At 45.8% G+C, this 17,414-nt stretch overlaps 1 protein-coding gene across 2 annotated transcripts in view; it reads right to left on the bottom strand.

Annotated features, from left to right (window-relative positions):
- The window catches only part of Mrgn1 (Mahogunin ring finger 1), a 34,617-nt gene that overhangs the window by 6,253 nt on the left and 10,950 nt on the right, over positions 1-17,414 (bottom strand). For both annotated transcript variants that reach the window (XM_089587771.1, XM_089587770.1), the window contains exons 8-13: positions 15,576-15,830; positions 14,477-14,567; positions 13,651-13,726; positions 11,237-11,459; positions 5,163-5,340; positions 262-629 (exon numbers count right to left, since the gene is read on the bottom strand). In XM_089587771.1, coding sequence (XP_089443897.1) covers positions 262-629; positions 5,163-5,340; positions 11,237-11,459; positions 13,651-13,726; positions 14,477-14,567; positions 15,576-15,830 — 1,191 coding nt within the window. The remainder of the gene's footprint in view (positions 1-261; positions 630-5,162; positions 5,341-11,236; positions 11,460-13,650; positions 13,727-14,476; positions 14,568-15,575; positions 15,831-17,414) is intronic.

The raw sequence follows: 17,414 nt of genomic DNA, 5'->3' as shown, positions 1-17,414 counted from the left end.
ATTATCGGGAGCGGCAGGGGGTGAGTTAAAAAGCCAAAACGAGTTAACTCGGGAGAGGCAGGGGGTGTGCATATGTGGTAGCCCGAGTTATCTTGGGAGTGGCAGATTAAGGGTTAAGATACAAAGATTGCCTAGCCAAACAAAAATCCTGGACCTCATAGCAGCTGACGGCAGTGTTATGACTGCAGTGTTATGACTGCTCACTTGCTGACCTCAAAGCAGTCACTGCATGCTGGTCCTGTGTTCAACCAGCTCGCTCACCTCAAACGTTGTCGTCGACCCCGTAGGTGCCAGCGGAGTGGTGGCCTTCACCTCCACCAGCTCGATGGGGCGCTCCTCTTCGTGCACGGGCGAGCACCGGTCATCGAAGACTCGCCTTCGACGCAGTGCCATGGCGTCTGGCGAGTTCTTTGCACTGTTGGAGCCGCTGCCGCCACTAGATGGCGTCGCCAACACGGTTCCTGAGCTCTCGGCACTGGGAGTCTCTGCCAGCGGTGTGTCTAGGCTGGTGTCAGTCCCCTGGTCAACCAAGAAGTGGCCCCCGCCAACCGCACCAGCAACGCCGCCCGTGCTTGTGGCTGGGTCCTCAGGAGTGTAGTAATCGGAATCTTCGGCTCCGGGTGACGTGTCTGCGGGGCATTACCAGTGTTTCTGCACTTCACATGTTGATTCTCAGAAGCATTATAGACACAGTGACCCGTGAAAAGTGTGCAGGTCATGAACTGTCACAACAAACCACAACCTAATTAAAAAAAACAAAATAAAGGCCACACAACATTTTGGTAGGTAAAAGAAGTAAAGATGAAGCGAAAGAAATTGGGGGCACAAAACAGTGAATTCTCTGCTCAACAATAAAAAAAAAAAAACGGATTTTTAAGGAATGGAAATGGCGTAGTATCTGCATCACATATCTCAGTGGACACCTGGACCACCCCATAAGAGATGGAAGGAAGAAAGGTGAGAGTGAAAGAAGAAAGAGAGAAAGAGGTGCTGTACTGGAGGGCCCCAGAATAATTTCGACCAACAAATCAAAAGATTTCCAGCTTGAAAGATTCATGAAAATTCACAAGGTTTTAACAGTGGTAGCGACTTCGTTAGTACGGACATCTCGAATTATAGACAGTTTGCTTGAGGACCAAACTTCTTCAAGAAATATATTTAAGCCTTGTTAATACGGAAACTCGCTGCCTGGGCAGTAGACAAGGAAAAAATGTACACAGCACATTGGGGCCAATGTAAAATTTTTGCTTCATCAATGTGAATAGGAATGAGAACAAGGTCTCTACTGCCCCAATAAGACGTCGTATTTTCTGCATTTTGAGTGCAGGACACCACAGAAATGAGGTGAAAAAGTGCAATCACTCAGTGACAGCCCTTTTCTTTCGTGGTTTTATGCTTTTCCACTACAAAGTTGCCCAGTCAATGTGCCTAACCATATTCCGAACTGCATGAATGGATGTGAAGCTCTGAATGCGAAAGCAGTGTTTTTATTTTACTTTTACTTTTTTTCTTCCTTCCTTTCGAATGAGACACACCGACTCATATACTAGGTTACCCTTTATGAGAAGCAACGTGGTTTTGTGGCCTATGGGTTACGTACTCACATCGCAATCTGAAAGTTCTGTGTTCAATTCCCCACATTTGGCGAAAATTTCATTTTTCTTTCATACCATGGTGACGTCATGAGGGATTTTTCGTGACCACTTTTGCAGTGAATGACCGATGCCAGATTTCATTTCCGACGAGCCATAGAATGCTTTCGCATTGAAACTCTCTCCGGAGCTTGTACCAGGTAGCAAGCCACATTTCAGCAGCTGTCAGCGCACTCATTGCTGATACTATATACGAGCAATTCGTGGAATGGAAGCAGTCAAACTATAAGAGTTAGGCCATTTAGCCATCAGATGCCATCCAGCATATTGCCACGTATCATTGTAGTGTTTGTTCGTTCACGCTCAAGGCTGCAGGAAAGGGTTGTTATCACTTTTGTTCGTGACGTGATAAGCGACCAGACTAATCTCGATTGATCACAGCCATGAAAGGCTGCATCTAGGTTTTTCCAGATTACTGTAGATGATCTTGTCCTGTTATCTGGAAGTTTCCTTGCCGGCTTTAAATTGAGCGATGCCGCGAGCGGCGGACATTCATAGTTCGACGATCGAAGAGCACGTTTGTTGCTTACGCTGCCGCCGAGTGATTCAGTTCTTTTGCGGGCGCAAGTCAGCCCAAATAAAGAGCTTCGTTTCCAAGTCTTTTTGGTGTATTCCTGACCGCTGGACTGCCGTCACTACAACGTGACAATATCATAGACCACCAGGTATGTCAAGCCGCAGCACATTATTTCAAGTATAATGGCGACCAGAATAATGGGCTTGGAGCCTCCAAAAGTTACGTGTATTTCAACTTCACTGCCCAGCACTCCGCACAGAAGCAGACCTTAATCACAGCGCATTTTTTAAAAACTTTTCTTTGATTCGTTATCACAGGTGACTTGCATTATGGACAGTCTTGCTTGGGAACCTAACTGCTCACATTAAAGAGGCACGACTATATGCATAATTAAAATAAGGACTCCGCAAGAATGTCCTAAAGGTTTCAAGAGAAATAAACAGAAGTCTCGTCAAAAGAGGTAAGACACACATTTCTTCACTGCTGCTAAGCTCAAAATCGTGGAACTGAACCCCAGTCAAGGCGGCTGGATTTCAAGAAGGCAAGATGCAAAAATCCCCCATACACCATACAGTGTCGATGTGTGTAGAAAAGGCCCAGGAAGCTAGAAGTAAAAAGTTACGAGGAACTTTAGCGGCTAAAGTGGTGAAAGGCGAAAACCTGAGTGCTGCATTCTGCTACGCGATCGTTCACTCCACATTCTGTTGGTGCATAAATTAACTGCCAATTAATGACGCTTAATCTTTGCCTTTAGGAGTGGATCGTTCAGAGTGATGGGTTCCCTTTGAATTCAACACTTTTTGAGGAAAGGTTCTAGGCCTTGCTCATCGGTAAATTGGTTTTTGAGGAAAGGAAATGTATCTGTCTCTCATATCTCAGTGGACACCTAAACCTCACCATAATGGGAAGGGAGGAAGCTGGGAGTAAACATAGACATCCTATTCACTAGACGCGCCTTTGTTCATTCTAAACCATCGAGCTGGCATGGCGGAGTGGTAGCGTGCTCGACTCGCACTCCGGAGACCGGGGTTCCATTCCCGAGCTCGGCCAATTTCCTACTCAGTTTTATTTATTTATCTGGTCTGACTAGAAAGGTTAATTAGGCTAATTGGTTAAGTAAGTCCCACCAACTTGGAGCATCACTATACGATCCCTTTAATTGGTTGCATGGTTAGCAGCCAAAGTACAATTGGCCCCGTTTGAAATTCGCGCACTGTGACGTCACGACCGTTTTGACCAATTGAAAAGTGTGACATTACAACGATGAGGCTTCAAAGGCTTCCGCCTTAATACGGAGCCCTCCTTTACAATGCCTCTTGCTGTTCAACTCCTTTCCCACCTTCCTTGATCCCTTACATTGTGGCACGGAGTGAGCCAAATACTGTGCCTTTCCCCTTTTCTCAAAAGCCAATTTTTTTTATCACAGCGCCAGCCCTTAGAGACTCATGTGGCGAAATCACGTTGCTGTTGATGTCTGCACACAATGGTGGACGGTCCCTGCACAGGAGAGCCAGCATGGGCACCGACAAGCGTAGCAAAGGGAATGGGCGAGGATGTGAGCATGGGGAGCGTCCTAGGGAACCAGGCGCACATACTGCCGTACCCAGACGCACAAGCACCGCCAGCAAAAGGCATGCATCAGAGTTTACTCACGACGCTAATAAACGTGCAGCCACGAAATGACATAACCTAATACCTGCCCAGAATTAAGTCGAAAACATCACCGACCATAGCATTACCAAAGTAGTTCTCTCCGATCTGCATCGGGCATTTGGCATCATCACTGCTGTCGCTGCAATTTTTAAAACTATTACTATATTATTTATTTCGACCACTTTTCAGCCTGAAAAGTAGGCGTGCTAAGGCAAAGATCTGGGCAAGTTGGCACTTACTTAGAAGCGGCTTTAAACAGCACAACACACAAGAGACAAGAAAGAACTGACACCACGAGCGCTGACTATCAACGTAGGTTTATTCCACTTTACACGAAATGTATCAGGAAATATATACGGCGGTTCCGGGTCTCATTTTATCTCGTCTTATACCACTTCCTTCCTTATATGTTTCGTGTAAAGTGGAATAAACCAAAGCTGATAGTCAGCGCTGGTGGTGTCAGTTCTTTCTTGTCTCTTGTGTGTGGCACTGCGTAAAGTTGCTTCTAAGTAGGCATAAAATGAGCCCGTTTCAGTGGCAAATGGCCATGAGTAGCCTCTGTTTATCCCATAGAGTTTCTTACTATTACCTAGAGGGAAAGCTGGCGGCGCTGCACTTCAGCCACCATGGACGCCCAAGGCATCATGGGACGGTGAGCTACTTGTTGCGGAACAGTCGTAGTTTTTGGGGAACACGTAGTGTCATTACTAAGATGTTTCATTCCAAAAACGCTGTTCGTGTGTGCGCAGACGACTTTGGTGCGAACGCAGTGTGCAAAAGCCATAGTAAAGAAACCGCAATAGCACACGACGCCAATAAAAGGTTTCACTTTTTCGAAATGCCATTAAAAACCCTTTTATAGTGTTTAAGCAACAAAAATTTTTTTTAAAAACATATTTACTTTTAAAAGTGCGCCTGTTAATTACGAAATGCTAGTTTTTATAGTGTTCTTTACTTGGCCAATAGGAGAGCGAGTCGTCTCTTATTTTGGCCAAACTTTGCACTTAAATGCTTTTCTGCTCGTTTGTTGCAATCATTAGACAAGATATTGAATGTGAGGACGTTTGTAGTTATCAAACAGCTGTATTTTTCTATTATTTTTTGGCCAAAAGTTGCAGTTCCGCAACAAGTAGCTCACCGCCCCATGATGCTTTGAGCGCCCATGGTGGCTGAAGTGGTATCGAGGGGACGCCATGCAAACTCCCATAGAAGGGTCGCCAGCTTTCCCTCTAGGTAATAGTAAGAAACTCTATGGTTTATCCCTTTGTCTTGTGTGAGTCCTATACATACTATATTGATACCTAATAATTATAATAATATAACAGCCACAACACACTCACCGGTGGCCTTGTTCTCCTTGTCTGGCCTCGCCTGGCAGAGGTGCAGCGAGTGTGGTGTGGAGGCCGACACCTTCCCGTGGCCCGTCGGTGATGATGCCCCCTGGCCGCGAGAATCGCTGCCTCCGCCACCGTTTCCTTCCAGCAGGGAGCGCGTCTCAGCCGCTTCTGCCTCCCTGCCCTGCATCCGCAAGGGAAGCGTTTTCACAAGTCCCCGGTTGTGGCCATGCAAGAAGAGCTTACCGTATTTATTCGAATCTAGGCCGATAGTTTTTAAAAAAAAAATGAGATGTAGAACTCTTATGTCGGCTTAGATTCAAGGATTTCGTTTCGACGTTTCGTATTCGTAAAATACGAATAAATGTAGCACGCAGGTGGCGCCCCCACAAAACGCCAACGAAAGACAGCACTGTAGCCGTTGCTATCCGTAGCCGTTGCTATCCGTAGCCAATACTGATCAAAGCACACATGAGCACTGGCTGCCATTTTGGCCTTTTTCTGTTCTCGTGCGGTGGCGTGAGCACATTCGCAGCAGTGAAGTTTTCGTGCGTGGTTTTTATCACCAACACCATGGCACCAAACAGGCGGTGCCATTGTAGTGCCGCCTTCAAGCGGAAAGTTATACTCGCTGCAGAGCAGTCGTCAAATCTTCAAGCCGGGCGGGACTTCGGCGGCTGATCCCGGGCTGGCGTTGCATATGTCTCCTCGCCCAAACGCCAGCCCGGGATCAGCCTGAGTGGGTTCCTGGCAATAAATGTCGTTTGCGTGCTGTACCTCTTGTTCGCAGTTGTTTTTTCGGCCGGCCTACAATCGAGGTAAGTTTTTTTTTTTCTGTGGCCTTCAACTTTCGGGTCTCGGCTTAGAATCGTGGCCGGCCTAGATTCGAGTAAATACGGTACTCCTTTTTACTTCCACACAGTCCTATTCGTGCTTAGATTGCAAAAACATGTACCGTATTTTCCGGTGTATAAGACGCGGCCTTTTTTCAAAAATCTTGCTGGCGCGTCCTATACAAGGGTGCGTCTTATATGCGAATTTTTCGGCTTTTTTTGTGAGTTCAGAAATTACTCAGGTTCATGTTGAAGCTTTTTTCACCTGAAAAATATCGCTACCAATAACGCGGTTGTAACAAGGCTATAATACGGGGACCACCATGCGCACCTTTTTTAGGTGAACTTTATCATGAAACGGCGGGGATGATGACTTCCGGGATCATAAACACGCGGCCGTTTCGGAGGCCCCAAGCAAAAGTAATGTGAAATGCCGAAAAGATGGCGACAATCGCGCTTTTCGCCATTGTCAAGACAAGCCGGCATTTTTTTTTTAGTCTCCCTTTGCAACTTTGTTTGCTCTGTGTATGTAGTACGTGCATTGTGCCAAGAGAATATTTCAGCTGCATTGCCTTCAGAAAGGGGCAAACTTTTTGATAACGCATCCGAAGATGAAGACTTCGAAGGTTTTAAGTGAAAATAAAATGTTGTTATGGACATAAGGAGAGTTCTTTCGTTTTTTTTTTTTGCTAAAACGTGGGCGGGTATGCCATGCGTGTTGCCTTATCGATCACTGAGCGTTGCTTAAGAACTCAAAGGTACGGTGCATTTCACGATGGTCACACAAGCATGTTTAATTAAGCCTCACTAGCCTAACTGGGTAAATTGGGGTGCGTCTTATACACGGGTGCGTCTTATATGCCAACTTTTTCAATAACAGCCTGCATATATGGCAGGTGCGTCTTATACACCGGAAAATACGGTACCAGTTGGGCTTCACGCTGAATGCTGACAGCCTGCATATATGGCAGGTTACGTCTTATACACCGAAAAATACGGTACCAGTTGGGCTTCGCGCTGAATGCTGACAGCCTGCATATATGGCAGGTGCGTCTTATACACCGGAAAATACGGTACCAGTTGGGCTTCGCGCTGAATGCTGACAGCCTGCATATATGGCAGGTGCGTCTTATACACCGGAAAATACGGTACCAGTTGGGCTTCGCGCTGAATGCTGAGAGTTGTGCTACAGTGAACACCACCTGTTCTCTTTTCGGACAGGTGTTGAGTATGCTGTCCAGTGCGGAAACCGTGCTGAAGTGTGTGTTCTGCCTCATTTTCGGGAGGAGGTGCGCTGGATGCAGTACGCATTTCGCCATACTACTTTTTCGTCTCATTTTCCCCGCTCGAAGTTACTTCTGAATATTTTACCCCGTGTAAACAGAGATTTTCTGGGAAAAAAGTGCGTTCATTATGTGAGTAAACACGGTACTCCTCTTTCCTCACAATAGCTAAAGAGAGTCGTCTACCAAGCGGGGATTTCATATTTGACTCTGTAACTAAATTTGAATAAACTTATCCGCATAGTTCAAATCACCTGTTTGTATTCATGCCATCTCATTGTTTCAGTGTCCTTTAGCATCCGCAAGTCCTGAAGAGGATTCTGAACATGTCTTTTTGCCGCGGGAACTCGATCCACACGTTCCTAGCATTCTTAGAAACAGTGACTTATTGCCCTGTGTGGCTGATTTCCGCAATTAAAACGAATTAATGTCTGGCTCCCGCCTTTCTTTTTTTTTTAATTTTGCCTCGTACGGTGGGCGGAGTCGACCAACGCGTGGAGCGCCTTTCACCCAGTCCCGTGGAGGCTTTGCTTTCGCTTTATTTTTTTAGGTTTCCATGAATAAATAGTTTCATTCGCAGATAATATAGCCGCAAAATAAGCCCGAAGAAATAAAAATACGCGCAGACTATTTGCTACTACGGACTACTACGTATTATTCCACCGATGGCAGAGCGGCAAGCCGCCACGGGACTGGGTGAAAGGCGCTCCACGCGTTGGTCGACTCCGCCCACCGTACGAGGCAGAATTAAACAAAAAAAGGCGGAAGCCGGACGTTAATTCGATTTAATTGGGGAAATCGGCCACACAGGGCAGTAAACCGCAGTTTCTAAGAATGCTCGGAACGTGTAGATCGAGTTCCCGCGGCAAAAAGACAAGTTCAGATTCCTCTTCAGTGCACCTTTAAAGGGTACATGCAACCCTTACCACCAAGGGTAAAAAACCAAATTACTGATAGGTATTGAATCGCCTATCATCCTCCTGCAAAAATTTTTAGCCTAGCATAGTACTGCCAGAGATAACAGTGATTAAAAACGGCCCTGCAAGTGTTTTCTCTCACTGCATATATCGAACTGAGTGAGAAAAAAAAAAAAAATTTACTAACCGGGACTCCAACCACGACAGCATCACTCAGCCAACCCAGCTGAGTTCTTGCTTTTTTTTTTTTTTGACACTTGCTCCCCCGCCATGGCTAGACAACAGAGGATAAATTGGAAGAGAGACACGAACCATGGTCTCCTGCCGGTGCGCACCCTACCTTCTTTAACTGCTTTGTCTCCCGACATCGTTGTGGTTTATGGTGAGCCAATAACAGCCCCTCATTGCTGACATCACGCTCTGCTTACAATCTTAAAGGTGCACTGAAGAGGAATCTGAACTTGTCTTTTTGCTACGGGAACTCCATCTACACGTTCCTAGCATTCTTAGAAACTGCGACTTATTGCCCTGTGTGGCCGATTTCCCTAATTAAATCAAATTAACGTCTGGCTCCCGCCTTATTTTTTTAATTCTCCCTCGTACGGTGGGCGGTGTCGACCAACGCGGGGAGTGCCCTTCAGCCAGCTCCGTGGAGGCTTTGCTTTCGCTTCATTTTGTTTTTTAGGTTTCCGTGAATAAATAGTTTCATTTGCAAATAATATAACCGCAAAATAAGCGTGCAGAAGTAAAAATACGCGTGGACTATTTGCTTTTACGGACTACTACGTATTACTCCGCCGATGGCAGAGCGGCAAGCCGCCACGGGACTGGGTGAAAGGCACTCCGCGCGTTGGTCGACTCCGCCCACCGTACGAGGCAGAATTAAAAAAAAAAAAGGCGGGAGCCGGACGTTAATTCGATTTAATTAGGGAAATCGGCCACACAGGGCAATAAATCGCAGTTTCTAAGAAGGCTAGGAACATGTAGATTGAGTTCCCGCAGCAAAAAGACGAGTTCAGATTCCTCTTCAGTGCACCTTTAAAAGGCAGGATATTAGCATGAGAGACCAGCACCAGAAGTTGTCGTGAAGGGCAGGGAATTTTTAGAAATTATTAGTAAATTATCGTCTTGCTTTTGAGGATTTGTATGCAGCATGAACGTTGAATAGTCTTTACTCTATGCAATGCATGCATTTCATAGCCCTTTTTAATAATAACTTTATTCACATCATGCATACATGATGCCGGAGGCCTGCGGAAAAAGCTGTCACAACGGCAGCTTGACAAGGCCACAGGCCCCCGCACTGGCAACATCACACAGTGGTCAGCAAAATATATAACTAAACACAGAAATTCTCACTTGTTACTTAGAGCACAGAGAGGGGAAAAAACATAAAATGACGGCATTCAACATTTCAAAACAGTTTCACAGGCCCCTTAAATGCGCAGTGTTGTATGTCTTTCATGTGGCAGCACTGAATTCAGTGCTTTCTTGTGTGTGAAGAATCTGAAATATTGCAAAATTGCAAAAAATGTCTATGTTTTGCTCATTATGCACAACAAACACCCTAACCTGCATCAGCTCTTACAATGCCAACGGCATCAATGAAAAAAAAGTAACTGGCAGGAAGAAGGGTGCACTAGGAACGCGGGGGCCGCTAGTGGGTGTTGCAGGGCAAAGACGTCTTTCAAAGGCCAGCCACACATGGTACGGCAGAACGGTCAATAATTCAGACCAGAGGGTCTTGCCAACAAACAGAATGGAATTTGCAGCTACTTGTGGTTTACCATGCACGCTGTGACTGTGAGGAACTGAAGTAGAACACATCAATGAATAAACCTTCATTCTTTGCAACGCCTTTAGATAAAACGATGAGGTGCCCCTTCTCGAAAAACAGTTCTTTGGCATGTGCCTACTGACATAGTCATCCCTCATGTTGCACCAGCAGCTGTGAGGTCATATTCATAAAAAAAAAAATCAGAAATAGTGCGTACAGAGAATTCAAACACTAGAACTTTGTTGTGCCGCCCCCTCGTTACCTCAGACATTTGTGGGTCCATGAATTTCAAAAATGCACTAAGTGCGAGCTTAAAGGGATACTGAACCAAATTTTTGGAGCTGCTCTTTTGCATGTAAACAAGAGCTTGACTGCTAAAATTGATAAATATGACAAGCATTTCAGCGAAAAAGGCGGATAACACGCTTTTTTTCGCGATTTATTGCCGTATCGTTGCACCTGGCGGCCGCCTGTGGAAGCTGCGACTACAGACGTCATTACACCCGCGCGCCCACCGTTCCCACAGAAGCACGATTGCCATCGCTACTCGCGGCTTTTCCATGTCTGTCGTCTGCTCACGGCGTACACAGATATGTCAAAATGTTAATCAATGCTGACTACATACCATAACCATATGCACGCTTACGTCCGCTAAATGCAGCTACTTTTTCCGGACCTCACGCCATTTCTAACATTCTCACTTCTAAAACAGAAGCGCACGATGTTCAGAATAGTGGCGCCATCTGGTGGTTAAGAGGGGAAGCATTGTTGTCAACAAACCGACACTCCTCTTAGCCCAAAGGGGGCAGAATCGTCACTCTAAATGAAAAATAAAGCAAATTTATTACTCGTAAGTTTTTTTATGGGTGACAGGAGACGAAGCGAAAGACCGGTGGCCCATTTATGTCCAGTGAACGCGCTGAAGAAGCCAGTAACAACAACGCAACGAATCCGAAGCGAGGTTTCATGCCTCGAAGGGCGCCGCCATATCTGTCGCCGCGGGAGGGTGCCATGACGTCACGCTCTTCACCTCGCGCCGACCGGGAGGGCTTGGCGCGCGCTCATGAAACATCGAAAACAAAACCATCCGCTGAAAAATATGCGCAGTGACGACTAGATTTCGGTGTAATCACATTCCGAGAATCTATTTTCAGCGTTTTTGTTCAATTTTCAGATTTTGCTTCAGTATCCCTTTAATGCATTTTCTGCACCTTTTGTGCAATCCCACCAACACCTGGGCATTTATGCTACAAATGAAACCAGGTCGTACCTTGCGACGACTAGTGCCTTCGGATGACTCGGAGAGTAGCCGGACTTGCTCGGGAGCAGCCCGCGAGGAACTCCTTCGGTGCCAGCGGCCTTCCGGACCGAGTGGGGAGACTGCACGCCCCTTCTCGGGGTCAGACGAGACCACCGCGGCCACCACCACTTCAGGGGGCGCCGCTGTCCCTCCCCCGTCAGTCTGCAGCGATGAGGTGCTCCCCGAACGCCGTCTGCGCGAGGACGCAAAGCGAGACCTTGCCGCTACTCTCACGAAGAATCAGTTCCATGAAAGGCACTGGCAGAATGAGCAGTTGGCTAAGGGAAGCAAGTCTAATACCCCTGTCAAGCGCAGAAAATAAAGTGCACTCTAGTACAGCTAAACGGTGCAACATAAGTGCACTCGCCAAAGTGCGCACTCGTGTCGGAGTGCTTTCACAGAACACACTTTGAGGGCTGAGTGTGTAGCCTCGCCAGCAGTGACTTCGAAGGCACAATATGTATAGTGCATAAAAAGTACTTACAACTTTATTTTGCATCCTATAACATTGTTCTCAGAAAAAAATTTGTTCATTATAGCTACAAGCGAAGCAACAAAACGAGATCAGATGCAACATCGCTGCCCGCCGCCATCTTGTTTGCTGTCGAAATTCTGGATAGTCTTGGCTGGTCTTGGCTTTTCTTCCATTTCTATAATTTTTTCCATCGTTAAAACCTGTTGAACCTCGTTTAATTTGCGATATCACGTTAAGTGATCAAATATCATGAGTCCTTTTTCTTTTCCATCGACCTCTTCAGAAGTTTCACTCATTTTCTGTCGTCATCTCTTTTTACTGCGAGTGCACTTTGCTTTCCCGTTTAGCACCGCGTAGACTGAAGTGTCACTCGAGCGCACCCCCGGTAAGTGTGCTTAACTTGCGTGTTTGACAGGGATATAAGAACTTCCACGTGCTTCACTCTCTCTGAAGCCAGAAAGGCAGCAGCAGTAACTGTACTGCATTCCCCTGAGTCATCCCCTCGCGGACCTGTATCACAAAGGTACCAACTACAATGCTGATATGCTAGCTTATACAGGTGCAGCTGGCCCATTTGGGATCCTACATGGGTCTCACAGGCCATCCCACAGGGATATTAAAGGGGCCCAAAAACACAATCTTAGTTAACTGTTTTGCCTGTTGATTGCATACAGTGAGTTATAATGGTGCTATTAGCGTTGGTAATACCGCGTATATTCCGTTTTTTAATATTTTAATGTCCTCCCAAAAACAACTTCATGGCTCTGATGGTGTCGCCACACAGTGGCGGGTTTTTAGCAGCGGATATGACATCACCTGGCGCGAGCTTGATGATCGGACAAACAGTAAATATACTGCAAATTGTGTGAATAAATAGAGACAAATTTTGTCACCTGTCTGCGTTTTATATTAGATCAACAAAAACAACTTGTTCTTATTAGATAAAAGCCCTGCAAAGCAAGTAAAATAAGAATACACCACCAGGGGCGCTCTGGCATGGAAACGACGCTGCCAGTCTCGGCAAGAACGAGTTACAGAGAGCAGGCAACCATGGAGTACAAACTTCCGCGACGTGCTCTGGCTGGCTGTTTTGATTGGTTGCGCCAGGTGCCGTCATTGGGAGAGCGAAATAGGAGTGGGAAGCCCCGCCAAAATCGAGTTGAGGGCAGCGTTTTGTTTGCTTGTATTTTCAAATTTCTTCACTGAATAACTCCCATTCCTGTGCATCGATTCCTGTAATTATTTTTAAGTCAGCATCTGTGTGACATAAAGAACCCACTTGAAGTATAGCCGGTATCCCCCCAGGCAGTGTTTCGCAGCCCCTTTAAGCAAGAAAGCCAGAAAGGCGGCAGCAATGTACTACCTCTCCCCCTTCCCACGGACCCATGCAATGAGGGTGTCAACTGCAATGCTGACACAATAGCCCATATGTGGGTGGCTGGCCCATGTGGGATCCTATGTAAACCATATGGGCTACCACACATGATCCCATACGGTGGCCTTTATGAGCCAGGAACACTGCCTACGCCCACCTGGATGATCGGGACCATAAAGGACCCATTCTCGACAGTGTCTGCCTCCCTGAATAACACTCTCATTGGTCAGCAGGTTAATATACACATTTTCAGCTAGTACATAATACAGCACGAACAGCAATGCCATTTACTTTGGAGAAAGCATAGTGTATAGCTATCACTGTAAAAATGCCAACACTTGTATGCAGACCATGCAAGAGAGAAGGACAGGCCATCTAACAGCACAAACTGTACCTCTGCCAACTTGTTTCATGCTATTTCTGTAAAAGACTTTTCACTTAAATAGACAGCAAGCTTTTGGCAGGTGGCATTAACCCGTGTATTCTCACGCTGATGATTTGATTGGGCAGAAGAACGTCATATATGACACTGACCTTCCGCTTCTTCGGGGCTTGGCTGTTGCGCCTTCGGGGGTTGTGGCTTCAGGTGGTAAACCTACCGTCAGGTGCACTGGATGAAATGGAAAGAAAAACGAAGTATTCATATGAGAGCAGTGAAAGTCGTCTCCGCTGCAGCACACTCTTTACTATACAAGCACCTGTATTAGTTGTTGCTGATGGAACAACGGAAGCAAGTGGACAAAATGAAAATAGGAAAAAAAAATGGCATGGACAAGAGTGCCCATTTAATGCTGTTCCATAAGAATGATGCCATGCTTGTGATAAAACATACTTTCATCCTTACCAACGAGATCCTGAGAGCACAAAACCTTAAGTACATATATTCATCATCACCATCAGCCTGACTACGCCCACTGCAGGGCAAAGGCACCTCCCATGTCTCTCCAATTAACCCTGTCCTTTGCCAGCTGTGGCCACCGTATTCCCCCAAACTTCTTAATTTCATCTGCCCACCTATATTTCTGCTGCCCCCTGCTATGCTTACCTTCTCTTGGAATCCAACTCAGTTACCCTCAAGGACCAGAGGTTGTCTTGCCTTCGCATTACACGCCCTGTCCAAGCCCATTTCTTGCTCTTGATTTCAACAAGGATGTCATTAACCATGCAGTGTGTGTTCTCTTACCCACTCCGCCCGCTTCCGATCTCTCAACGTTACACCTATCATTTTTCTTTCCATAGCTCGCTGCGTCATTGAAGCCAAGAGAAGCACAGGGAAATGCTTCTGTTTCTTTTTAAATTTGTAGCAAAGTTCAAAGGGAAATCAGTGGTGTAATGAGAATGCACTGAACTGCATACTCACTGGTTGCGACTGGTGCCGAGCTCACGACAGGTCCATTGAGGGCCTCCACTAGTGGGACCACCTCGTAGCCTGGTGGAATGTCTTGACAGCTCTGCAAACCAACGTCATCACATTTACTCGTACTTCCGCCCTCTACAGTGAATAACCCCAAGGCGATTGATTACCTAGCTGCACTAAAGAAACCAACATTAGCTACACACAGAATTATCACTCTAGGTGAAATTTGAAAGTTCAGCCTTTTATCTGGTGAAAGTGAAGACCTCCGCATGCACATGCAATACATGTTTGACAGCTTTGCACTCTGTTTTACCTGGCACTATGACCTCTCGATGTCTTAATTATAATAACTGACTGAGTAAAACTGATTTTTTTTTTCTTTTGCTTTAAGGTTCGTGGTGGTGGCAGTGGTTTATTAAAATAACAATTAAAAGGAATGAAAAAAATTTTTGCTCGCCATCATCGCTACTGGAAGCACCTGAGCTAGCGCAATGGAAAAAGAGGGATAGCAGCCAGACTATAGATACGAAATGAAAGAGGTGAGGGGACAGCCAGAGAGGATCTTAAGGTTTACAAATATTTCACATTTCCTTCGATAACACAAGGTGAGAAACACCCAGATGCCAGTGCTCCATAAACAAAAACAAAAGGCAACAACTGCTACCAGCTTGCTCAACCAATACAGACATTCTGAGCCTGAACCGGACAGTACACTAATATTTCACAAGTGCAGCAAGTGCCTACGTACAGTCCTGTCCTTGTTCTTTTTTTGTCTTGCCTTGTCTAAACAGTGCCAAAAATTACGCCCCGTCGTATTCAGACAGTCAGCAAACACAACTGTTAACGACGTGCATTCGCATCTGTCCACACTGGCTTTAGTTGAACTATTCATCACAAGCAAGAGCAAAAGAGGTTTGCTCTAGTTGAACTATTCATCACAAGCAAGAGCAAAAGAGGTTCACTCTAGCTGAACTATTCATCACAAGCAAGAGCAAAAGAGGTTCACTCTAGCTGAACTATTCATCACAAGCAAGAGCAAAAGAGGTTCACTCTAGCTGAACTACTCATCACAAGCAAGAGCAAAAGAGGTAAAGTGGCTGACCTGTGCATCGCCCGAGCCCAGGTGTGGCACGGCGACAGCTGAGGCCAGGGTGCGGCGCACGGCACGCACCTGCAGCAGAGCGCGGAACGGGGCCCGGCATATGGGGCAGTTGTTGGCCTGGTAGCGGAGCGAATCCGCGCAGCACGAGCACAGGCACAGGTGACGGCAGGGCAGGATCAGGGTGTCCCGACTGTCACACATGCAGATGACACACTCGGCCCCACTGTCCTCCGTCTCCTCGTCACCCGTTGGAGGCTGCACAATTGTTGAAAAGGCCACAGTGTTGACAACAGCCCAGCATGTCGGCTGCTTTCTCCAGTATTGGATGCTATAGCCAGAGCTCCCACACAAGACCCATGGGACTTATTAAACCCCTTACACATGACCATGACCCCCTCTATTACTGATGCTGAAACTCGCATCACATTAGTATGTGAATGTCACAATTTTCTTGCTGTCCGAATGTTTAAGAAAGAGTGAAAAAGAGGTTTTCTAGTTTTCTTGACTCCTTAAGTGCCTATTATAAAAATGATCAAACATGCTAAATAACTGCCACTTTTTTTTTCTTTTCGTCTTCTATATACACAATTTCTTTTAAAGGGATACTGAAGACAAATTGAAGTTGGCCTCTACCATACATTAATGCATTCTAACAACAAACACACTACTTTTTACTGAAAATGGAGCTTTTTTAATAAAAGGCAGAAAATGGGAAAGAAAAATGAAATTAACGTGTCAACATCACTGGCCATTTAAAATGCAAGCAAATTGCGGCGAGTATACACAGTTTCCTCAAGCAGATCCCTGAGGCTATGTCACACTGGCATTCACTTCGAAACACTGATCACGGAGTCCTTTTTGGGCAAAGGTGTCACGAGTTTGAATTGAGTGGCAGGAAAATTTTTAAATCCAGTTTTCTGAGCGTTAAATGCATCTTTTGCTGCTGGCAAAACACCAACACAGCCAGAAACAGCCACAGAACCAATTTTTGATAAGAACAAGAACTGTATGACATTGCCCTCAGTGTCCCGTTAAAGATCAAACATAGTTTCAATGGCAAGCTGGCGTTTAATGTAAAATAGCGAAACAAGGGGAAGAAAGCAGTCCCTGGTTTCGGTGGCCTTTGTAAAGAGCAAAAGCCACAAACAAGATAACTTCACCGCCAGCAGTTTTCGCAAAAGGGCAACGGACAAGGCTGTCTTGTTCAAGGTGCTTCAAGATTAAAGTAGCTACTGACCCACTCGTCACACAGAAGAAGCTCCAATTTTGATTCATTCTTCAAAGTAGATGAGATAATAGTGAAACTTTGGGAGGCACTGACGGCAGCGCCATTTAATTCTTGTTCTTTACAAAACCTGATGAATTGGTTTTTCATCGTATAGTAGTAGTAATTTATTAATAAAAGATGCAAAAAGGAAGGGAAAAATGTTGCCAGCCCCCAAGCTGCAGCCGGCAGAAATAAAGGGACAGGGGAAGGATTTATACAGTATTTACAAAAATATAAAAAGGTCTGTGTTAGCATTTGTCCCACCTTGTCGTTAGCAAGGTGGGACATTTTTCTCTGCCACTCAGATTCAAACTCATTACTTTGATGGTAACATCGAGGGAATTAGAGGCTCCACGATTGTTGTGGACTGCAGTGTGGTCTAGTTTCAGAGGAACAGAAATGAAAACATACTAGACGTCACCAAAGTTCACTCGCAAAAACGGCCTGCAAGCTCCGGTTTCAGCTAAAGTAGGCTCTTAGTAATTAGGATGCCGCAATGAATTGACGCAGGCTGATTTAGAAGGTACGAGGGTCTTAAACTGACCTTTTTATTTGTGGCTAGAATCTCATGA

The sequence above is a fragment of the Amblyomma mixtum genome, chromosome 4 (assembly GCF_055824585.1).
Source record: "Amblyomma mixtum isolate Tamu chromosome 4, ASM5582458v1, whole genome shotgun sequence".
In the NCBI taxonomy this organism is placed as follows: domain Eukaryota; kingdom Metazoa; phylum Arthropoda; class Arachnida; order Ixodida; family Ixodidae; genus Amblyomma; species Amblyomma mixtum.
The sequence above is the reverse complement of the archived record's forward strand: the minus strand, read 5'-3'. Positions and strand labels throughout refer to the sequence as shown.